Consider the following 25118-nt stretch of genomic DNA (forward strand, 5'->3'; position numbering starts at 1 on the left):
CATCAGAGTTCTCAGACTTTCCTCATTCACCACGCGCTGGTCATTGAGAACACTGTTCAAACACTTCCTCACAGTACGGATCTGTCTCTCAAATACTCCGCCGTGATGAGATCCCAGTTGGGGGTTAAAGACGCACACAATATTCTGTCGGAGCAAAAACTCCTGAATTTTGGCTTTGTTCCAAGCTTTGATTGCACCTCTCAGTTCACGTTCACCACTCGTCAAATTTGTCCCATTGTAAGAACGCATCCGCTTCACCTGACCTCTACGAGCGATAAACCTGCGCATTGTATTGATACACGAGTCCGTATCCAAAGAATCCGCAATCTCCAGATGTACCACCCTGATGGTCATGCAAGTAAAAAGAACACCATATCGCTTTACAATGGCACGACCCCTTTTAACTTCGAAGGGTCCGAAGAAATCACATCCAACTGATGTGAACGGCGGTTCATCAACGGTAAGTCTTTCTTGTGGCAAGTCGCTCATTTTCTGCTCTCCATCTTTCGCTTCACGTTTCCTGCATTCAACACACTTGGCGATGATCTTACGAATTGCAGACTGGGCATGGATCAACCAGTACTTCTCACTGAGTCTAGAGAGCATGTGGTTTCGTTTCTCATGCATAACCTCTGCATGAATCTGGCGCAAGATAAGCCTACTGACATGACTGTTTTTGGAAGAATAACAGGGCGTTTTCTCTAAACAGGCAAAGCAGACCTTCTCAAGCGACCTCCAACGTGTAGTAATCCGTTATCCAAGACCGGGTCTAGTTTTCGTAACGAACTAGACTGCTTAACACAAGCTCTCCCACTTGCAAGTGACTTCATTTCCTCAGCGAATGCTGCCTGCTGAGAAAACCTGAGTATAGCACACTCAGAGTCCTTCAGGTCCTGAACAGTGAGGGGTCTCAAGTAGTCGATTGGTTTACACTGATGACCATCATTCCTACTCCTGACTCTGTGGAGTCAGCATCTCCTCGACTCTAAGGATCCAAGTTACGGCTCGTTTCAATGTGTACCATGAGGAGTGGAAACTGATTAACTTGTCAACACTGTCGCTAGGTGGGGTTGCTGACTGAACATTACTGGCAGCAACAACACTCCTCTTCGCCTCGTGGTCCTCCTTACTCAAGGTGGACGACATCGGGGGTGCAATAGGCCATGACTCCGGCGACTCCCAGAGAAAGTCAGGACCGTTTAACCAGCGCCTGTTCTGTAGGAAAGCATCGGCACCTTGACCTCTCGAAGCCTCATCTGCAGGATTCAGAGCTGAACTGATGTATCTCCACTGCTTCACATCTGATCCCTCATGAATGACTTGGAGCCTGTTTGCGACGAAGGTATGGAATCCTGACGTTTCATTTCCGATGTACTTGATAACCGACATGCTATCAGTCCAGAAGTGAGATTTCTGGAGCGGAATCTCAAACTCTTTCCTAAGCATGGTGTCAATCTTTACGGCAACTGTGGCAGCAGTGAGCTCTAATCTCACTATTGTAACTTGCTTGAGTGGTGTGACACGGGATTTTGCTTGTACGAGACCACAGTGAACACGTCCCTCGGTGTTGATCAGACGAAGACACGTAGCGACACCATAACCCGACTCCGAAGCATCGCTGAAGTGATGGCATTCAGCCGATGCAAGTTCACCAAAACCTTCAGGTTTTACACAGCACCTGATGCTGAAGTCGGCCAGCTTGGTAACGTCCTCCAACCAAGCACTCCACTGGCCGAGGTGCGGCTCCGGAATGACTTCATCCCAGCTGAGCTTTAGTCGACATAGCCTTGCAGCAGGCACTTGGCTTTCAAAATGACTGGAGAAAGGAACCCCAGGTGATCGTAAATCGAGTAGACGGTGGAAAGGATCCCACGACGCGTAGGCGGTCTATCCCTCGGCTCAATTTTGAAATTGAAAGTGTCATTTTGAACGCACCATTGCACTCCTAGTGCACGCTCCATCGGTAGGCTGCTCTTCTACAGGTCTAAGTCCTTCACCTCCTTGGCCCAGTACTCAACAGGAATTGAAGCCATGAACTCCCGATTATTTGAAATGAATGTAGTCAGGTTGAAACCTCCTTTCCAGCAGAGCTTGTGAAAATCCTCTGCTAATGTTATGGCCTCAGCTATAGGAACCTTGCTCTTCAAGCAATCGTCGACATAGAAGTTTCGCTCTACGACTTTGGCAGCCTCAGGAAATTCGCCTCTATTGTCCTCAGCAGTTCTTCGCAATGCGTAGTTTGCACAGCTTGGCGAGGAAGCTGCGCCGAATATATAAACCATCATCTGATGTTCAACCATTGATTTGCTCGGATCACCATCTTCCCACCATAAAAACCGTAAGTAGATGGCGTCCTCATCAGGTACTCGTACTCTATAAAACATCGATTCCATGTCGGCCATCATAGCAATCTCCTCCTCTCGAAATCTGAGTAAAGTCCCTGGCAGTGAGTTGGTTCGATTAGGACCTTGCAACAGGTGATCGTTCAAGGATGTGCCACCGTAGCGCGCTGAACAGTCAAATACTACTCTTAGTTTCTGCTTCTTGGGGTGAAAAACTCTATGGTGTGGCAGGTACCACACTTTGCCAGTTGGGGGTTGACAGGGTGCAACCCTGGCGTAATCATTGCTCAAAATCTTGTCCATGAATGTCTTATACTTGTCATGGAAGTCACTGTCCTCCTGAACTTTCGTTTCAAAGATTCCATACGCTGTACGGCCCGAGGACGATTATTGGGCAACTTAGTGTTCATGTCCTTGAATGGGACACCGATGATATAGTGACCATCAACGAATGTGACAGATTGAGACACACGTTCTAGAAACAGCTTACCATTCTGAGACGGCTCAATCTCGTCATCTATGACGCGTTCACTGAAGTCGCGGTCGACATGATCACGGATTTGATCCTCCAAACTTGCGATGGTTCTCACTTCGGTTCTTTTAACAACAGCTGACACACGTGCTTCTTCTCTGTCATCAGATGCTGCCAGAGGGCCATTGATTACCCAACCAAAAGCTGTCCTCACAGCGAATGAACCGTTATCCTGACTAGGAACAACCTCCAGGGGCTACAGCATCATGGGAACGTTAACACCAATCAAGAGTTCTACATCACTGCCTATGGTATGCAAAGGAATGTCTTTCAAATAAGACAATTTCTGAATGTCCTCTGAGGTGACAACAGCATCGCTGTCAACTGGTAGCTTCAACTGCGTAAAGACCGGCGGCAGCACCGTCACAATGTTTTCATTGAAGCTAACGACCTCCAAATCTGAGATTACTTAACTGTTCTGAAGCATTTCATGCCCCATCGTTCGAATGTTTATCTTCGTCTTCCTCCCCTTGACACTTAAGGATTTCATGAGTTCCATTGTACAGAAGCTTGCAGTGCTTCTTGAGTCCAGAAACGCATATGTCTCTACACACTTGTTACCACCCCTCATCCTAACTTTGACGGGAACAATAGCAATGGCTGAACGACGGCTGTCTCCGGCCCCCATATCTCGACTTGATGCTGTGGCTAACGTGACACTAGAGCAACTGACAGGATTAGATCGAGGCTCCAAGTGTAACACAGATGGGTGCGGTCTGTTGCAATGCGAGCAAGTAAGTTTCTGTTTACAACTGTCTCTCTGATGTCCCAGCTCAAGACAACCATAGCAAAGCCCTTTCGATCTGAGGAAAGCATAGCGATCGTACAAGTTCAGTTTTAAATACCATCTCACAACATCCATCCATGGCATGCTTAGTACCATTGCAAAACATACATGGTCTGGAAAAGGCTGGTCTTGCATTGGTCACAGTTGAACTATCCCCACTCCTCTGACTTGAACCACTCCCTCTGGAACTAGGTTGTGACGTATGACAAGCAGGCTTCTTGTTCTCGACTGCATTTGTAGCAAAAGCTTTACTAGCGTGCTCCTGCTTCCCCGATGACGCTCTTCCAGCAGTTTACCTTGACTAGCCTGCGAAGTGCCAAGAGATGAAAACACATCCCTACCGTAAGTGGGATCAGTGGCTTTCCTAGCCTCTCTCCTAACGAAAGCTACAAGATGACTGAACCTCACAGCTTGGCCCTTTCCCTTGACATCCAACACAATGTTGCGCCACCTGTCATGGAGATGGACAGGTAGCTTCTGTTATAAAATGGACTATTCAACATCTTAACACGCAGGTTACATATGTAGAACAATCATCATTCCAGCATGATATATGGACCGCCATACAGTGGCGCCTCTATGTGAAAGGTAACGAACTAAACGAATAGTAGAGTATGAAGACAGTCACAATCAAGACATGTACGAATACTGTAACATCCCCCTTATCCAGAAAATGAGCAGCATATTTAATTACACAACAGGTGCTCTATAATAATCCTGTAGATGTCAGTCCAATAATACGTTAACTGTAACACCAATTTTAAAACCAAAATTTAAAATTACCAACTTGTAACACAGATGCATCAGAAACAGAAATCCAATCTCTGCTGTAAAATCACTAATAAAATGCTTTCTACACAAGCATGAAAATTGTCCAAATTCTTATACTAGAGTTTTCACTAATAAGAGTCAGAGTTTGCTAAGTGCTTCCACATTGTCTCAACCAACATTTACTCGTCATCACAACGCTTAGGTGGCGTTGACTTTCTACCAGAGCGAGTTTGGTATGGTTGGTTCACCTTCTGTCCATTGTTCTTAACCAAACCGGCGTTTTGGTTAACACTCTGTGGTTGAGTGGTTGGAGTGTCACTCTGACTTCTCTGCGGTTAATAATAATAATAATAATAATAATAATAATGCAACTTGTTATAGCGCACGTATCCAGGCACTAGTCCCGCTCAAGGCGCTTTACAGAAGGCTCTTTTAAAGAGCAGAGTCTTTATATTTGATTTAAAGATGTTGATGTCAGTGCAAAGCGTCAGCCCCAAAGGCAACTCGTTCCACATCGCCGGTGCCGCCACAGAAAAGGCCCGGTCCCCATATGATGGGATGATTGACTTTTGCTGTGACAAATGAACACCGACTGATGATCGGAGCGCCCGGGACGGACGCTTCACACTGACCAGGTCACAGAGGTAGGATGGGGCAAAATGAATTGCCTCGAACGCAAAAACCAGGATTTTGTAATGAATCCGCTGCGCGACGGGAAGCCAGTGCAGTTCCTCGAGGATTGGAGTAATATGCGCTGACTTCCGGGTTCTTGTTACGAGTCGCGCAGCGGAGTTTTGAACTCTTTGGAGTGGAAGAATAGTTGTAGAGGGCAAACCGACAAGGAGAGGGTTACAGAAGTCAATCTTTGATGTCACAAGCAGACTGGCAAACAACTTTGCTGTGTCCATTGTAAGATATTTTCTGACACGAGCAATGTTACGAATTGCGAGATTTGCCCGCTTGACGGTGGCCGACACGTGGGCCTTGAAGAAGAAATGTTTATCAAATATAACGCCAAGATTCCGGGCAGTGTCCGTAGAATCGACGATACAGTCCACTACCTTTATGCCCGATATTGCTGGAAGGGAACACATGTACTGTGACATGATAAACATGAACTCTGTTTTGTCATTATTACAAGACAGACCATTTTCAACCATCCATGCACTAGCATCTGACACGCATTTCCCTACAGTACAAATCGCAGATGACAGACTAACAATGCGAAATGCCAGGTAGTCCTGTGTATCATCGGCGTATAGATGATGAATTGTCACTGTCCGCATCGGAAGCCGTTTCCAGGATATCCGCGAGTGGGTTCGTGTAGAGTGTGAACAACAACGGACCAAGGACGGATCCCTGTGGGACGCCATAACCAAGCTTGACAGGTTTTGACACTTCACTGCCAATGCGGACACGTTGGGACCTATCAGACAGGTACGAGCGAAGCCAAGTCAGTACCATCCCGTCGACTCCCATTGACTTGAGACGAGCCAGAAGAATAGCATGATTGACCGTGTCGAACGCAGCGCTTAAGTCTAACAAAACTAGCAGTACGCACTTCCGTGATCCAAGAGCAGAGTTGATATCGTTGTGCACCTTTAGAAGTGCTGTTTCCACCGAGTGACCCTCTCGGTATGCGGACTGATAGGGCGTCTGCAGGCCGTTCATGTGAATGTGGTTCATTAGCTGAACCGACACAATCTTCTCTCGAACCTTTGAGAGGAAGCTGAGGTTCGAGACCGGGCGAAAGTTCTTCAACACCTCAGCATCTAGGGATGCCTTCTTTAAAAGAGGACTGACTATCGCCTCCTTCCATTCCTCTGGGAAGACTCCGGAAGATAGTGAACTGTTTATGATCTTTGCGATCAGAGTCACTAGGGTGGGTAGACAGTCCTTCATCAATGATGTTGGCAGCGGGTCCAAGGCACAGTGCTTCGACTTCATCGATCGGATTACTTTAGAAACAGACTGTGTGTCCACGGGATCAAACTCCGTGAACCCAGTTTTCACCTCGTATGACTCACCAGCCGTGCACTGATCAGCATCGTTCACTGGTACAGCTTACATACATACATACATACAAATAGCATTTATATAGCGCAAAATCCAATTAGAAAAATTGCTCAGCTGCGCTTAACAAAAACACTGTTCAAATAGTTTGGTTTTTAATCTTCTTTTGAACTCGCTGACGGTGGAGCTGTTGCGGGTGTTAGTGTCCAATGAGTTCCATAATTTGCTGGCATAAACTGTAAAGCTTCTGCCACCAAATGTCTCAAGGCGATACCTGGGAGTCACCAACAACTCTTGGTTATCCGATCTCAGGGATCGCCCTGGGACATACGATGGCAGGATGTCCGAGATATATGATGGAGCCATGTTGTTTTTGGCTTTGAACACCATGAGTAAAACCTTGAAATCGATACGATATGGTATCGGAAGCCAGTGGAGAGTTCTCAAAACGGGTGTTATGTGCTCACGTAGTGGAGTCCTTGTAATTATTCTTGCTGCACGGCTCTGCACTAGTTGTAATTTGTGCAGGAGTTGCTCATTAACCCCAGCTAACAGACTATTTCCGTAGTCCAAACGAGACATCACCAGTGAGTGCACTAGCTCTTTCGTTGCTGCAGTTGTAAGGAGCTTGCGAGCGCGACCAATATTGCGCAAGTGGTAAGTTGCAGATTTGACGATGTAGTTTATGTGTGATGCCATAGAAAGAGTTTGATCAAAATACACTCCGAGGTTCCGCACAGGGCCACTGGACGGAGTGACCTGGACGCCAGCGACTATAAGTGATTTAACGTTCAGTGAATCGATTACTCTCTGTGAGCCAAAGAGTTCGATCTCTGTTTTAGAAGGATTTCCTTTGAGCTTGTTAACAGTAAGCCAGTCATGAATATCAACGAGACAGATCTCGAGGTCGATGATCCTTGAAGCGGCCTGAGTGACAGGAAGTGCTACATACAACTGATTGTCATCCGCGTATCCGTGCCTAGGGGTGCCAAAACCATCGATAAGGGGACCAAGTGGCAGGATGTAGACCAGGAAAAGGATGGGGCCTAATACTGACCCCTGTGGTACGCCATAATTGAGTGTTTGAGGCGCTGATCTCTTTCCGCTGATACACACATGTTGCGTCCTCCCCGCCAGATATGAACGAAACCACGTTAGCGGGATACCGTCGATACCAAGGAGATTTTGTAGACGCGAGAGGAGAACTTCGTGGTCGACCGTGTCGAACGCGGCACTGAGATCTAGTAACACTAATACAGCTGCACCATGTTTATCAACCATGTTGCGAATATCGTTCTGGACCCTCAGTAATGCCGATTCAGTACTATGCTTAGCCTTGTAGGCTGATTGGAAGGCATCGTGAAGGTTGTGAGTGTCCATGTACGTATTCAACCGGGCTGCAATAACACGTTCAAGTACCTTCGACAAAAAGGATAAGCTTGTGTGATCCTCTCAACTTTACAGATGAAGAACTCACTGAAACGTTCCGCAAGCTCCATATCAGACTCGTGTGATGGCAGAGGAGAGGGGACGTTGCGGCACATCAGTTTGCCAACAATGTTAATGGCTTCAGCCTGTGAGGAGGACTGAAGTTCAGCATTATAGTGCATCACCTTCGATTGTTCAATCATTTTATCAACTGCTCTGGCCTGTTCTTTCCAGATTTGACGGTGGACAGTGAGGCCAGACGTGCGAAAGCTGCACGGTTGAGTGTCATCAAAACTCACACGCTTTGGAATGATTCTGATGTGAACTCGATTCCTTCTCAGTTGAGTCCCATTGGGTGTCCTAAGGATGTATGAACGCGGTTCTGTTGCCTTGTCCACTACAGTGGCTGGGAGCCACTGTGCTTCATCCCGCATTTGGAAACGTACAGTCTCGCCTACTTTCAACGGCGGTAAGTCCTTGGCGCTGCGGTCATGATACGTTTTCATGTTCGACTGCTTTTCCTGAAGACGTTCCTTCACAGCGTCCTTGTCGGTGAGGGTATTCGCGATTTTCGTCGGAACAATCGAGCTCAGCTTCCTGCCAAGCATTAGGTCACCTGGGCTAGGAAGTTTGTGATCAACAGGAGTTGCCCTGTGAGCGAGTAATGCGAGCTCAGGGTCCCTGCCACTCTAGACTGCTTTCGTAATGAGCCTTTTCGCAATGTCAACCTGGCTCTCAATGAAACCATTAGATTTCGGATACCTTGGCGAACTAGTGTGAATCTCAAATCCCCACTCTTTGGCGAAGTTTCGATAGACATGGCTGTCGTAATGAGGACCATTGTCATCTACGACTCTGCTCGGTACTCCAAACTCTGCGAATATCTGCTTAATACACGCGATAGCGGTGATGCTTGGACATGGCTTTGGTAGTTTACGAACTACTAGGTATTTGCTATAGTAATCAGTTACTATAAGCCAATCACTCCCTTTTGCTTGAAACAAGTCAGTTCCTACCACGTCCCAAGCTCGGTTCGGAATTTCATGTGGTTTCAGTGCCTCCGGCTGTTGGGCAGGCATGTGCTGTTGGCATGTAGCACACCCTTTTACGACACGTTCGATATCCTTGTTTACGTTGTAACAGTAGACCGTGTTCCTGGCCAGCAATCTCGTCTTCTCTATACCCATGTGGGCATAGTGCAGCTTCTCCAGTATCTCCGACTGCAGACTGGCAGGTATGACAGCACACGTACCTTTGAGCACGATTCCACTCTCCAGCGACAATTCATCCCGCATGCTCCAAAATACTCTGATGGAGGGGTCAAGTTCTTTCGCATTCTCAGGCCATCCTGCGGCAATGACCTGGGAGAGCTTCTGCAATGTCGCATCCTGTGATGTCGCGTCGCGTATTTGTGCAACTTTCTCCGTTGAGAATTGCACGAGATCAACACGTACGTCCAATTCCTCCATTTCGTAGTTGGCTTGGCACGGAAGACGTGACAGTGTGTCAGCTAGCACTAATTCCTTGCCTGGCCTATACTCGATGTTCATGTTGTAGCCCTGCAGCTTCATGATTTTGTCCTTTAGTGCGATCGGAACTTTCCTCGGACGATCTATATGCGGCGCAATGTTCGGGTCAACTTCGAGTTTGACCTCTCCTTGCATACAGCCAATCGAATCAAATCTTTCAGAATATGCGGCCATGAGATCCTGAATGTTATTTATTCGCGGGCGCGGCAGCTTCACTTGCGATTCTACTGAACGGTTCATCGTAACTACGCGCAGCATTTCACATGTCGACAGACCTAGTATCGCAAGCCCATCAACATCGACAATGAAGAAATAGGTCTTTCCCCATTCTGAACCTTCATAACTGCATGTTATGTCAACCGTTCCATGATGAAGTATCTCTGTGCCGTTGTAAGCGTACAACTTATGCAGCGGTCAATCAGATGTCTGTACGCCCCGGGGTCAGCGGTCGACACGCACTCGACGTCGAGTTCGTGTCGAGTGCTGTGGTGCCTGATTATTTTCAAGCGTCGACTTTCTGGCGAATGGGATTGGGAAAGGTGTCGAAAATTCGACGAATGTCTGGAGTAGACGGATTTTGCGAATGTCGAGTTTCTGTCGAGCGATTTATCACAAGAAATAAAAATTAAAAGAAAATGCGGATCGTCAGCTGACGCACATGTTACGCACAGAACAGGAAAGATGGCTGCCGGCAGCAAAAGGTTGCTGGTAATTTTTTCGTTCCGAACCAGTCTCATTCATTCACATTACTGAGACTGGTATGTCACGAAATTTCTCTCGTCACGAACTAGATTTGGGGGCGTTGGCTTCCGGTGTCTGGTCACGTGGTTTATCGAGTTTTTCAAATAAAACATTAATTTCAAAACCGATTCCGACAAAAGAACATTAGCTTACTTAATCTGTAATGATGAAATCGACCAAACTCGAGTACTTACTCCAAATATTTATTGTAAAAAACAAACTCCTTTTTGAAAATGAGAAGGGGATTCCCAGAAATCCTCGTGCCTACAGAATACCAGAGCGTTCAGTATTGCTCAGTGCAGTGTATATCAGCTGTACATTGGGCTTCCGTCCTTATAGTGAATCGACGCATCCCCCTCGACCCTCCGCTAGCACGCCGTAGGGTCAGGGTTACCAGGACTAATTTTTGTAGTGTTTACGATGTTTTTTTACAAAATATGTTGCTCTAACAATGAAATGTCGGGCATGGTGAAAAAATAGTGAACTCTGGTCTCAATTGATTTGGTGAAAAGTTAGAACCTGATGAAATGATGCTTGGCAATTTGTGAGAAAGTGTCGAGTTCTGACCCTCACTTTTTTTCCAAGGGGTGAATAGGTGTCTCATCTCATTGACCGCTGCATTAGTGGCATTTCATTTCTGCGGGAACTCGCGATCCGCCTGAAGAGGCGAGTGGGCAACGAATTCCTCTGTGCCCATATGTCGACCTTCACCCTCAGCATGTGTTGGCCTCGAATCGTGTTCAGTCTGATGTCAAGCTCCACATAAGCTTCATCACGCGGTTGTGCTGTGGTATCGATTACTGCAAACCGGAAGCTCTCAAACTGTTCGTTGAGTACCTCGAACTCAGCGGCGGTTGAGGAACTAACATTCTTCTCCTGCGCTTCACGTTTACGGGTTCTATTCTATCTTGTGGGCTTTGATCGTCTGCCGCGGGATTTCGATCTCCCACGATCATTTCCTTTTGACAAACAATGCTTGGCCCAGTGGCCCACTTTTCCGCACTCGTGACATTCAGAATCACGCGCTGGGCATTTCTTTCCTACGTGGTGGACTAATCCGCATTTCCTGCATTTATCCTTCGACGTTACTCCTGCTACCGTTCCTGTAGCGTTGATGTCCTTGATCGTTACAAACGAATCTATTGTCTCACCTGGCTGTATCTTGAGTTTGCTCAATTTCAGCCTCTGCACACGATAGTTCTCGCCTGGATCGATCTGCTCCTTGAAGCGTGCCAGTATCTTCGTCTTATCCTTCTGGTCAGCATCCGACAGGTTCCATGAATTGTACCGGCGTAGCCCCTCTTCTCTCACAGACAGAAGGAGAATGGGTATCTGCTTTTTGGTGTCAGTGATTGCTTTCACCGTAAAATACAGTTCTGGCCGTTGGCCAAAGATTTTGAAAGTCTCTGCCTGGTTGGGTTGCCCCCAGTCCATATGAGGTACACCTCCATCTGCCATGGTCTCCCGTGTATAGCTGTGTGTACTGACTACTGTAGAGCTTCTTGCGTGCTGCCGTCCACGTGTATCCGCTAATGCATCCGATCGAGCATGCGGAAGTGGCGCGAAATGTCAGTGCAGAAAAGTCATTTTCTTTACTGTTTTACCGTCCTCGTTCACCAACCTTACCTCGGTCCGTGGGTACTTTGTTCCTGCTGCCACCATGTTATGAAATGGACTCATACTTTAGTGTAAGAACTAGTATTGGGCAATTCGCCTAACAGCAAATTGCAGACCATATCCCTGGTGAAAGTATTTTGTCATGTTGAGAAATTAGCTTTGCACCAGGATATAACCAGATAACCTGAATAACCAGCTGAATTAGGTTGTGACAGTAGGTGCATCATAAATACTAGAATTAGCGATGGTTCTGGGACTGCAACAACTCAGCATGGATGGTCAGAATCCAGCAGACAACAAGCAAATGTAATCTGAATCTCAACATCTTTCGTATCTTTTGATGAGTTTTCTGGTCGAGTGAGGGAAACCAGTTGGCCATCTGATATGGCTGGTGGGGATGAAAGCTCCCAATGTTGGGACGACCAATAATACATTGCGTCTCCACAGTATTTATATTATAATACCTCCCTCCATGCACACATGGTTCTGCTGCCAATTTTTTCTTCAAATGATCTAGGTGTCAATCATGCACTTGTGGGTACTGGCACCACGTAGGTAACTTCTGATCTGATCTGAAGTGGCAGGTTTTTGGTGCTTTGTCCTGGTGCTCATTTTTAAGATGACAAAACACTATCACCAGGGATATGGTCTGCAATTGCTGTTAGGAAAGTCACAACCTGGGGACAAAAAATAAATGTGATTTAGACTTCGCATTCCTTTGAAGTGTAGGTTGCGACATCCCAGGCCATTGATGCATGCATGGTCACAACATGGCAAGGATTTTTACAACCATTCTTTTGAGGTGTAGATTGTGATGCGAGGGAAGTGTCTTGATCTCTACATAAAATTCCTTCGACATGGTGCAACAAACCAGTCCAGTAGATATATACATGGTCATAGCATACGGCATCGAGACAACCAGTATGCAAGGTTACGGCCAGGCCCAAGGGGTATGACCGATCAGCACTAAGAGTAAAAACGTAACATGCAATAATATCTTTTTAAACTAACTGCCACAGTAGGTTTATTTATTCAGTCTTTTTGAAGTAAAAGTATTACAGTGAAAAAGAACGAAATACGGCTGGAATATTATACTGGTTTGTCTTCGGACGGCAAATTCAGCACTGCACCGATGTCAAGGTTAAGACGGTTATACGACTTTGCCTCATCAGCTCCTCGTGGTCAAGGCTCCTATATCCGTGACTGATGCGGTCGCAGAACAGAACAGATGCTGATCATCCCCGTCACTGCGTCAGGCTGTAAAACAGAGCGAGGAAATATTTTAACTTCACCAGAAGTTTTATCATTCATTATTCAGACCAACAGACACTGACTACCTGCTAATAGTCTATGAATTTCATTGTCATAATTCAGAACAAACACTTATCACCTTTGCTGACAATATTTTCAGAAGGTGTGTACATTCGTGTGTCCATTTACACTGCACGTGTATACGTGCTTTACTGTACATTTCTACAGGAGTGAGCAGGATGTACAGAAAACGATCTCCAAAACTGTTGCTTTCAGCACTCGCGACACGTTAAGCGAGGTTTTAGCAATTATTTTCAGTGAAGGTATATCTCATGTGTAGAGTCTGGGTGATTTTGAGACATTCTTAGGTGTTTAAGGCGCACAGTTTGATGAAACTTGCCCGAATTCGTAATTTTTTGGATGAATGTATATCCGCCATTGCGGGGATCTGGAAACTTTCGGATGACAAGTTTGCCTCAAAAGATGGACGTGCTCCCTATAATCACCCAAACTAACAGCGAATATATATTCTTAAGATCCTTTTCTTGACCTCTGATGAGTTAATTTTGTCTGATGCAGTGTTTCAACACAAATTTGAGGGCGATTACAATCACGAAAAAATCACACTCACCCAGTCTAGAATGCGTAGACGAAATATCTGTTGGCTCTTCCATGTAGCGGGTATCCTCCCACCTGTTCAGGTCGGGACAGATCAACGTTGAGCAACTTGCCTAATCGGTAAAAACGCGGGAGGCAGTGCTATTACCGAAACGGTTCAGAACCGGCGATTTTCATCAAAAATCATCCGAAAACTAAAAAAGTAAGCAACGGCTGCAAAAATAAAGTACACGTTGTTCGTTAGCAGGTTATGAAACGTAACCTAACCAAATTTCAGGTCGTTCCGTGCGGCAGTTTCGGAGAAACGTGTCGAAAACCACATCCCTCGGGTCCTGGCGATCGGCTCAGTAAAAACAATAGACCATATCCACGGAGTTGTGGATATGGTCTAAATAGGGTTTAATCAACATCTTAACACGCAGGTTACACATGTAGAATAACCATCATTACAGTATGATATATGGACCCCATACGGTGGCGCCTCTATGTGAAAGGTAACGAACTAAACGAATAGTAGAGTATGAAGACAGTCACAATCAAGACATGTACGAATACTGTAACAGCTTCTTCACTAACAGTTTCAAGTTCTCAGAGTAATGCAACACCTGAGCGCCACTGACGTTTTAACTGCATACAGATATCCAAGCTTAGTCACCAGGTTCGAATATCCTGACACGATCTTGTGTGATTCACCCATTGTATACTGAAGCAAATAGTTCATCTTCTCTTCGTAGGAGTCTGTATAAGCGTTTATCCTGGCATTGAATGACCTTATGAACCGTGCATACTCCATCGGATTTCAGTCTTGATGAAAAGTTCCTCCTCCTCGATTTGTAAATCGATCCACTTTCGTTCCAAAGTGCGTTTCTTTTCCAGGGAAGAAACATTGGCTAACAGTTCAGCCTTCTTAGTCGCCTCCTGCATCTTAGAATAACTTATGTTCGTTCTCTTCGAACCACAAGAGGAATGACTCCTGACGCTCCCTGACCTACGTGTTGAGGGTGGCTTGTCGTGTTCCAACAGCCATGTCTCCGTAGCCGTTTTGCAATCCCTGAAAACACTATCAAGCTTCAAGAAGTGAGCCTCGTTGTCCTTAGAACGTTCCTCATCTGAAGACAGCAAACTCTGATATTCCCTGTGGGAACCAAGAAACTCCTCGTAACTCGTTAACCATACCGTGTACTCCTTATGAATTACACCGACCGTCACATCCTCCGATGTTAAATGATGAATCAGCTTGTCAGACATAAGTCTCAGAAACCTGCAAGACTCCTTGCGCCGTTTGTGCTTCACGTCCAGGTTGTAATCCAATCCCTTCGGAGTCGGTTGACGAAGTCTTGCTCCTAAACCTCTGTCTTCACTCATGGTGATGATCACAAAATAAACTTGTTCGAAAATTGTTTGTAAATGTATTGGGGCAGCTCAAAAAACAACACAAACGTAGAAATTCCCTTGATTATAGAGATTTACTGAAAATACAAATAAAGACAAGTAAATACAAGTACAACATCATCAACATGGGAAATAATAGCCTACAAGTACAGAAATATTAGCCAACAAGTACAGAAAATAAACACTAGAAAGTCCAAAGACCAGGGAAAAGATAAAGACCAAACATCTCCTATACGTTTTTACAGTAAATTCCCCCACCACATCTAAAGTACATTATTATTTGTAAACAAACCAGGTGGCAAAAAGCCAGAGCTGGGAATTCCCAACGATTTGCATGATTATGAGGGAAATCCCAAGGAAAACACCCATGCAAATTAACATATAAAGGGACCACATGCTCTACAGGGCTGCCTGAGAACATGGGCACGGGAAAGGGGTTTAGGGCTTCACAGAGAGGCACAAGAATCCTTCCTGCAGACCGTTTATACATAAATCATATTAAAAGAAGTGTTCTATGGGTTCTATACATATTATTTAAGCTTACCAAACAATTTGTGTGCTGATAAGGGGAGCTACCCTAAGGAAAATCATAACTTGAACACTGGTAAAACTAGAAAAAAATGAGTTAGAAGAAAGCAAGATGGTGGAGATCTCAAAGGAGGCTAAAAAGGGTCCACCAGAGCAAAGGGGTTCACACAAGTAACAGACAGGGCTCATTAAAAAGGGTTTACAAGGCGGGAAATTTAAACTCATGAGAAACAAGGAAAATGGCCACAACAATTATATTTTGTGCTGAAAATTGTGCTGAAGCTGAAGTCTCCTGACCATTTTATTTATATCATCGTGCACCTGTAGCACCACCCTTCGTTGTCAAGATAACACGACTGAGTTTAGCAATGCATGGTCCTTGCATTCAAAATGTCCAAAAAGAAGTCACTATTGCTCTCTACCAGGACAAATCTATAACAATATTGGGCAGATCTGTAATCAAATGATAAGGTAGAGCATTTATGAGCTTCATCGCACGCAATTTCACGGGATGGAAGACATGATTATGCAGGAATTGTGTATTCTTTTCCCATCATTGGAGGTTCTCGAGTGAACAGTGTCTCCCTGAGGAGGAGTGTGGAATAATCGCATCAACCTCGAATAGTAACATGATTGGCTTTTATACGAAAAACCATCGTAACGCGATAATAAGTTGCTTAGTCAAATTATTCAACCGTTCCCACAAAGGTGGTAATTATTCTCCAACGCACGACCAACTTCGGAGACTGATGTCACCACCACCATCACGACCTGATACAATTTTCAGCTTAGTCGAAAACTACTAACCCCACAGTTTCCTGGAAAATTTTGGGCATTTTTCCGTATTAGTATGAAAGTATACCGGGGATTTGCGATAATCGTGTAACTTGATGCATTACATGACCATCACGAATCGCCGAACCTCATCAGACAAACAACGTCATGAGACCGGTCTATAAAAACCGATGTTACCCGGTAATAACGTCCATCACACGATCCGCGGGCAAGCTCGCATAGCATTTCTGTATTTAGTGGCGTGTCGGATATTCGCGGTAGTCACGTATTAAAAAAATATAGCCGGGCCTGTTTCTCAGGCCATTTATATGAGATTTTCCGTCCTTTGGAATTGTGATTCACCGGCCTCGGGCGATATCGGTCAAGAAAAAAATCCATATTTCCTTCGATAAAGGGCTTTTGACAAATATTTCATATTTCAACCCTTCAATTTGACTGCTGAAAGTATCACAAGTTCGGCACTAGAAACAGCATGGACTTCTGATATCAAAATATATTTTCGCTTAAGTATAGCCCTTTCGACTATCAATTTGAAATTTGTTCCAAAAACACAGAAAAAAAATCTTTTTTAAATATCTTAACAAATGTTCATGATAACTCACACAACAGGTGTGAGTCTAATGGTTACGTGTATGTACATGAATGTAAACAAAATTCATTTCTAATCCATATGTCCAAAAATCTGAAAATGTTTGCGGTTGACGCATAGCTGTTCTGATTCCGGTTTTTCGTGCACTGCTACCGTCCCCTAACGCCCCTCTAAAGACTCAACGAAGGAATGCATTGAAGTACCGGCAGCGTCTGGAGCAAGTGGCGGCGGCAACGGAAAGAAAAATTCAAAATAAAAGGGGAAAAAACACTTCCACAAGACGTGACGGAAAAGGTCAATGTTGGTCGTTTGGCCCCGAAGCTTACATTTGTTTTATTGTTGGAGTGATGCTAATAGAAAATAAACTAATCAAAAGTCAAATTATTAAAATGATAATCTCTTTTAGTGACAATATTTCATGCTTTTTTACAAATTCCATCTGGTCCGAAAACCCAAAAAATAACAACTTGTTCATTTCCACACTTGCCGGGCAGCTTGTCTTTTGAAGCAGTTAATTGTTTTTATTAACAAACATGCAATTTCTCTCCGCACAAAGATGAAAACAACATTGACCAGCGGGTGGATAACTTTCTGCATTTGTCAATTTATCTGTTAACTACCCTCAGTGCACTAAAATCATGGGGGGCGGGCCTCCCCCCCCCCATTCTCTTGCTAAAACATGTAAGGAGGATGGGGCTTTGGGGGGGGGGATTCCCCAATGCACTGGCTAAAACACGTCAGAAGGACGGGGATTTAGGGGGGAGGGGGGCTCCCCATGTCAAACAGTTGTGTGAGTTCACTAGAGCTTGCACTTTACATATTATTCCATGGTCTACCTGGTCATCGGTATCAAGTGTTAAAGGACGATGCATTTGATTGGTCACTCGATATGACACGAAGTCTGGTTGGCTAACTGTGATTAATGTTGATCGCCATACCAGCTCACCTTTCGGTGGGTGTCAGATGATTTATAAAATCAATCAACGGCTATAATACACATCAGCAGGACAGGAAGGAACGCGAGATCATTAATGAGACTGGGTTAAGTTGTCACAGGAAACATACTAAGTGACGGCAATGATCCCGGGTCCATTGCAGAAAGATAGCATTTCCGTTTCCGGTCTGATAAAAAGCTAGTATCCAGCAAAAGACAGTTCGATGGCACCTTCACCGTAATCATGCTACTTCCTGGATCTGGGAGATGACCACGGACAAGAGAAAGCTCGCACCTGTTCAGTGCTGGCGTATTGAACTGCCTGCGGGTTGATCCGTCTCGCAAGGATAGCAAAGCAACTGGCTTTTTTTAAACCATCAAAAGGAACATCAGCATCGTTTTAAGAATTAATCCTTGCATCTTCCGTTTCCAAAGCCGTATACATATAAAAATGCTGTGTTCTGATCTCTTGTTTTTATCGAATGTAGGTGGAAATCCCCCTGGTTAAAGTCCTCTTAGTAAAATGCGATCACGTTATTTCTTTGATAACGTTATAACGATATTCTTGCACGTTATGTCCGTTATATCATCTCCGTTTTATCAATATCAATATCTTTGGGGGGTCGCAGTTAAAAGTTCTTTTAGGTACACAGGACCTAGTCCATTTACCGACTTATAGACTGTGAGTAGAATCTTATACTCAATTCGCGACCTGATGGGAACCCAGTGTAAGTCTATAAGAACAGGTGTAATGTGGTCGAATTTCCATGTTCGAGTGACAAGCCTCGCTGCGGAGTTCTGAAAACGCTGTAAGGGTGCGAGTGTATTTTCGGGCAGGCCATAAAGGAGCCCGTTGTTGGTATCCAACCGTGACGTCACAAACGCATGGACTAGCCTCGCAATGCTAGTTTGATCGAGAAATATCCTGATTCGGCCAATTTTGTAAAGGCTCCCGTAGGCCGCTTTGCATGTTAGCTTAATAACATAATAACGGTATTGATATTGACATAAGAACATGTAGATTGACGTACATTTACATGTACTGACGTAGATTATCGTTGTATACATCTTGTGACGTTATTAAAAAATTGTGATAGTCTTGAAGCGCCTTTTGGAAAGAGGGTAAAAACAACAGTTTTATTTCTTTCGCTATTGCACAGACTCTCATTTCTGTCGCCCTGCAATGTGGCTTAGTCACTGCTGAATGTCTATCAAGGGGACCATACATCCCATAAAAGCAAGGCAATTTCAGCCAAAGAAAGGCTGTTTCTGTCATGTGCTCCTGGAGACAAAAGAAATGGAAGTTTTTTCGCTTTCGAAAAGTAAGGAGGTACAGAAATGGGACAGTACATTTCGGCATGGGACCAAACCTCTTGGGATAGGACAAAACATTAAATAGCGGACCAAAATATATTTTAAAGGAATTGGCAGCTTTTTATTGCAGTATGTTTGTGCTTCCTCTGGTTTATCAGTAAACTATTTTTCTTAACGTGTTTGATGCTATTTCCAATTTTGTTTCAGCACTTAGATAGTAGAAAAACGCGTTATTCGTTATTTCTAGTAGGCAAAAGTCCTGGTGCGAAAGACGTTTCCCGCCACGTGAGTGCACGCCGAGATCCGAGTTCACGTCACCCTGCTATTAAGACGCAACGTCATTTCCATTTATCGTCGCAGTTGCAGGGTAATCAACTGTTTTCCGAAAGAGCTCCTGTGTTTAAGGAATTGATACCGTAATCGAGGTATTGGTTGTCTCACCAGGTAGAAGCAAAAATGTAGACCAAAAGCAAGGCGGAGTGGAGGTTTTGGCGAACATTTTAGCTCCACCCTCGCGGTCCGGTGTGACAACCGATACCGACAGTGAGGTATCATTTCTATTTTCAAACATCTCAAATCAAATAAGGAATAATGTGGTTTCAAATGCATAAAGAAACATACGCTCTTGTAGCTGTATTCTGGTCCGTAACTTTTCGGAGGTCGTTTACTTACAATAAGAAAAGTAGGGGCAGAGAATCGAACCCTGTGGTACACCCGAGGTTGTATCTTTAATCCTGGAGACGTGACCATTTAAACACCCTTTTGGTTTCCTGTCAGTGAGATAACAATCGATCCGCGAACCGTCTTAACAGCCTTCCATTGATACCCCAGTTCTGCAACAACTTATGGACTTAGTCGATGATGCAAGACATTTTAATAAGATCAAAATCAATCCAATCAACTTGATTCCCCTTGTCTAAGCTGGCACCACTATCATGTTATCCTCGAACAAGCTGAGTGCTAGTTGAGCGTGTGGCCGCCGATGATGAGCATCTTTTAATTACAGTTGAACCTCGTCGATCAATTTCGATTGAATCAGTCTCTCCAGAAGCTTTGAAACAGCACAGAACATACATACCATTCGATGATTATCACCCCCCCCCCCCCCTACAATCTTTCTTATACACAGGCGAAAGATCAGCTTACTTCCAAGTGCATGGTAGATATATTCAGATTCTCGAAACCACACCTTATATGGGTCATATCAATGACTAAACACGCACCAAATCACCGACAAGCGTGACAACTTCATCTTGGCGCTCAAGCCTTGAATCCACTCCGCCGACCCGGACTCCGTTACACCAACCCTTGGCGTAATCATACGCAGATCTGCCTGTACAAGCTAGTTCTGTTATTCCTCAATAGATCGCACGCTACCACCGATATGAATCAATCAGAAGGCCTGTAACAAGAGCGCACTTTGATCATGATCTAAACAACCTTGCTCCTAGTCGTCTACGTTCAAAAACGCTGTGTCGAAAATGTATATTGGCAGCATGCCAAGACTGGAGGCGAGAATAAAAATGATTCATTCATGAAAAATTACAATTTTGAAAGCAGCGTTCTGATTGGCTCAACACAACTCGAGGCGCACGAGATACAGATTCTTCAGAGGTATGAGGGGAGGTGACGGACCGATTAACTCTGATGGTTCAGAATGGACAACTTGGGCGTGGAGGTCACCTGCCCAGGGGATTATGACCCTGCTTGCCACCATGCGCCGCCACCAGTAGTATTAAACAAAATGCTGAGTTCTGATAAGGATTTTGGACGGTGTTGCGAGGCAGTTTTGGACGTGGCATGTGAATTTCAAACAGGCCTATGGTTACACCCCGTTCTCGTGCATTGTTTATTGCAGTTAAATGACTTTTCAATTATCCTGATGGAAGCCATTTCTGTATTAAAACCAACATATATCTTCCCAAGTTGTCTCCTTAAAGTCATTTTCCCCCTCTTTCTATATAACTTAGGACTTAGAGTTACCAGACGATTGTCGATCTATTCAGAATAACAGTGACACGGGTCAGGCTGAGAATGCAGAAATTGCGACTGTCATATATTATTTATGCAATGATTGTCGCCTGTCTTGAACATCCGGGAGAAAGTGCTGACCGGCTGCCAACATGGCTTCATCGGTGCGATTTCAATCTCCCCTTATGACTCCAGGTATCCTGTGGCGAATACTAATCAATATGTTATCTTCGTCTCGATTTCTCCGAAATCCCTAGAATAGTCCCCACCCACACGCTTTCAGTTATTCAGTCAAAATTGCTCAATTTGCTAAATCTACATGTAAGGTTGTTTAGATCTTGGCCAGTTGACAAACTGCGTACTAAACTTTCATAATGTAGCGTGAGGGTATACCAACCCGATAATAGCACACGTTAAATATTAAAAGTTTGAACTTTGACTATGCCTTGTTCTAGTCGTATAAACGATATAACATTGTTTTGTCTTGATCACGTCATTGTAAATGTCTGCGCAGCTTGATTGGGCTCTAGCAGTTAATTTACACTCTGGTCTATTCGTCTAAAATACAGGTCTAAAATGGAAAAAATCTTCCTTGAAAATAGTGTGGCATGCCTTTTACCTGTAGTGCACAATGACCCCTTGTAACGAATGATAATAAAAACAGAGTTACTCCCAAGTCCATTGGTCATGCGATCGATCAGTCGAGTGACCAACCTAGTTCGTCAGATTGACCAGCCCAATGATTATGAAAGTTGACCAAATCATGTTTACAGTGCACGCCCTACATAACATTGATGAGGCAGTGCATAAGCTTTCATACAGTCTCATCGTCTCTTGAGCATTCAAAAGTTTTCCAATTGTCTCTCCACGGATAATCCCGTCCCAGGTAACTACATGTACGCATCTAATTAAGACTAAGAGCAGATGGGCGGATCTGTGCCAAGTAACTAGTAAGCGATTATCTTACAGAATGGCCTTTGATCTGGGTTGGGATTCTGCTTTAGATTAATAGTATTGCCATCATTTTTCTGTTCAGACTGGACATCGAAGAAACCAATCTAGATTAGTCTTTGGTTCAACAGAAATGCAGATAATCCGTTCCCGTCAGGGCAAGCCTAGACCGCTATGGTTACACCTGTAGTGAATATAACTGACTCAAGCAATAATCAAATCATTCACTACAGGTGTAATCATAGCGGACAGTCATCATAGTGGCACAGGCGCAACCATCGCGAACAGCCTGCCTTCTTTTATTGCATTCTAAGGCTTTAGTTGCATTAGTACGTTGTTTTTGACTACTATGAATTTGTTTTGGGGTGTATTGTTGTTAAAGTATTGCTTTTTAGCTCACCTCTTAGCAGAGGTGAGCTTATCCCATACCGTGGCGTCCGTCGTCCGTCGTCGTCGTCGTCGTCGTCGTCGTCGTCGTCGTCGTCGTCGTCGTCGTCGTCGTCGTCGTCGTCGTCGTCTGTCGTCCGTTAGCAGGGCACGTTTCGTAACTGTTAGAGCTATTGAGTTGAAACTTGGTACACATGTACCCTTATGTAATGACACCTTGGAGACCAAGTTTCGGTCCGATTCGTTTCATGGTTTGGCCACCAGGGGGCCAAACGTTAAAAGTGAAAATATGCAATATCTCCCTTAATAGTAGTTGGGAAATTTTGAAAAAAATATGGTAGGTACTTCTAGCAAAGGTGCATCATATATCCTCCGGGTTTTTGATTTGACCTCCTTTTCAAGGTCACAGAGGTCAAATGGTGTAAATTGGCCATTAGGATGTAACGATGGCACGTTTCTAAACTGCAATGACTATTGATCCCAAATTTGGTACACATTTACCCCTTAGTCAGGTGATCTCAGGGATCGAAGTTTGGTCCAATATGATTCACCACTTGACCACCAGGTGGCAAAATCCAAAAACCTTAAAAATGTGATTATTCCTTAACTTCTTGCCCGATTGCCACCAATTTGATATCATGGGTACATCTAACCACCATACAGTATATGTCACACAGGTTTTTAATTTGACCTTCTTGTCAAGGTCACAGAGGTCAAATGGCGTAAATTCGCCGTCAGGCCGTAACTATGGCACGTTTCTTAACTGCAATGACTATTGATCACAAATTAAGTACACATGTACCCCTTGGTCAGGTGATCGCAGGTACCGAAGTTTGGTGCGATCTGATTTGCCGTTTGGCCTCCAGGGAGGGGGCCAAATCCTAAATTCTTCAAAATGCCATTATTTCTAGTAATGACTTGCCCGATTGGCACCAATTTTATATCATAGGTACATCTAATTCTAACAACCATTCAATGAGTCACCCGGGTCTTCTTTGATTTGACCTAGTTTTCAAGGTCACATAGGTCGAATGTACTGTAAATTGGCCATTTTGGGGAAATTGTAATTGCTTGGACCTACATCAAACCTAACACTACATGACACAATACCATGCTCTTTATCCATCTTTCCTCCACATGAGGTGAGCACAATGGCCCTGGCCATTTTTAGAAGAAGATCTCGTCAGTCATCTAAACTGCTTACTAACAAAGTCACTTTGATTACTTTATCAAAATGAACAATATTGGTGCCATGAATTAATTTCATTTTTCTTTATGTTATTTCCCCCTCCCTTATCACCTCGCAGTTAAAAGAATTAAGGCCTGGCCCAATACTCAGTCTGTTTTCTTAAAACAAAGCCCGCTCGCTCTTTGGCAAATATTCCAATTGTTTTACTGTCTTCTCAAATGGTTATCAGGGCAAATAACACCGACCCCCACGAAACAGCTTTCATAGGGGTTGATAGGCCGAAACCGACAAGGACAAATAAACGCAATGGTGCTGGCATAGGCAGAGTCATTTGAATAACTCTGGTATTGGCAATATTGGTTTGGACTCAGCCAAGCTGTACTTGGCGCAGCTTGGGCTGGGAACAGTCCTAGTTATACATCTGTGAAACGAGAGCAGCAGTCATGCTATTGGATATTCTTGGTGAGGTTCTGTGGTCTATGTAGAAACTTGCGCTGGTCCGGCAGTATGCGACAGGATGAGGTGGTCTTTCCATGGGGGCATTTAAACTGTTACACCAATATAGCTGTCAGTAGCATCGCGGTGCCTCATTTACCATTTAATTTGTTATCTGATGTGTTTCTGGGCTGTATCAAAGTCATTTGTTTCAACGATTTGGCCCATTCGTATATATGAGTGCGAAATGTGGGGTGTGGGTAAAGTAGATGATAAATCTCGTCTTGAGTAATTCTGCACTAACAATCTTTCAAGGTATTGCTCCGAATAGGCAAAAAGGCCTCAAACTTTGGAGCTAGGGAAGTGTTGGGAAGATGTCCATCATTCATAAAGACAAAATATCGCTTATTCAATGGTTAGATTGTTGTCTCTTCCAAATTATTCTTTGTTAAGATTAGCCTATCAACTTGATTGTAGATCCATAGACAAGAAGCCTTCAATTTTTTTAAAACTTGCTGAGCTGCCTCAGTCAATAGAATGCTTTTTACTAACGGAATTGGTTGCATGTGGGAATTTCAAAACAGTTTAAACATGTTAAATCTAGCAAACTCAATCATTTTTATTCACACCTTCGAAAGAAGGCTACGCAATTCTCTTTTGCAGGAATTACGGACGGCTATTGAGGATAAGATGAAATTGGAGACATTCAGGTTTTGGTTGAGGGTCATACTTGGTAAATATAAACGAAGGAGACAACTTGTATATCGTCCCCGCTTAAGTGCTCACAATTTACGTATCGAAACAGGTTGTTATGAATGAGAGCAACGCATTTGCCAATTATGTGATAAGGGCCAGCGGGCCCGTATTCATAAAGCTACTTAAAGGCCACGACTCCTGCTTTTATGATTGCATGACATGTACAGATCCTCAAAGAGTAGACTTAAAGCTCCGCATTAAATCAAGTTTGATCAAAATGAAGATGAAGCAAGATTAACTGTTTTGAT

General features: G+C 44.2%; 1 protein-coding gene across 1 annotated transcript; it reads right to left on the bottom strand.

Moving 5' to 3' along the window:
• Window positions 1-8562: 8562 nt before the first annotated feature.
• On the bottom strand, window positions 8563-9642 carry LOC135494347 (uncharacterized protein K02A2.6-like). Its single transcript, XM_064782263.1, has one exon. The coding sequence runs from the start codon at window positions 9640-9642 to the stop codon at window positions 8563-8565; it is 1080 nt and encodes a 359-aa protein (XP_064638333.1).
• Between the last annotated feature and the right edge of the window lie 15476 nt (window positions 9643-25118).

Source organism: Lineus longissimus, chromosome 10 (genome assembly GCF_910592395.1).
Source record: "Lineus longissimus chromosome 10, tnLinLong1.2, whole genome shotgun sequence".
NCBI lineage: Eukaryota > Metazoa > Nemertea > Pilidiophora > Heteronemertea > Lineidae > Lineus > Lineus longissimus.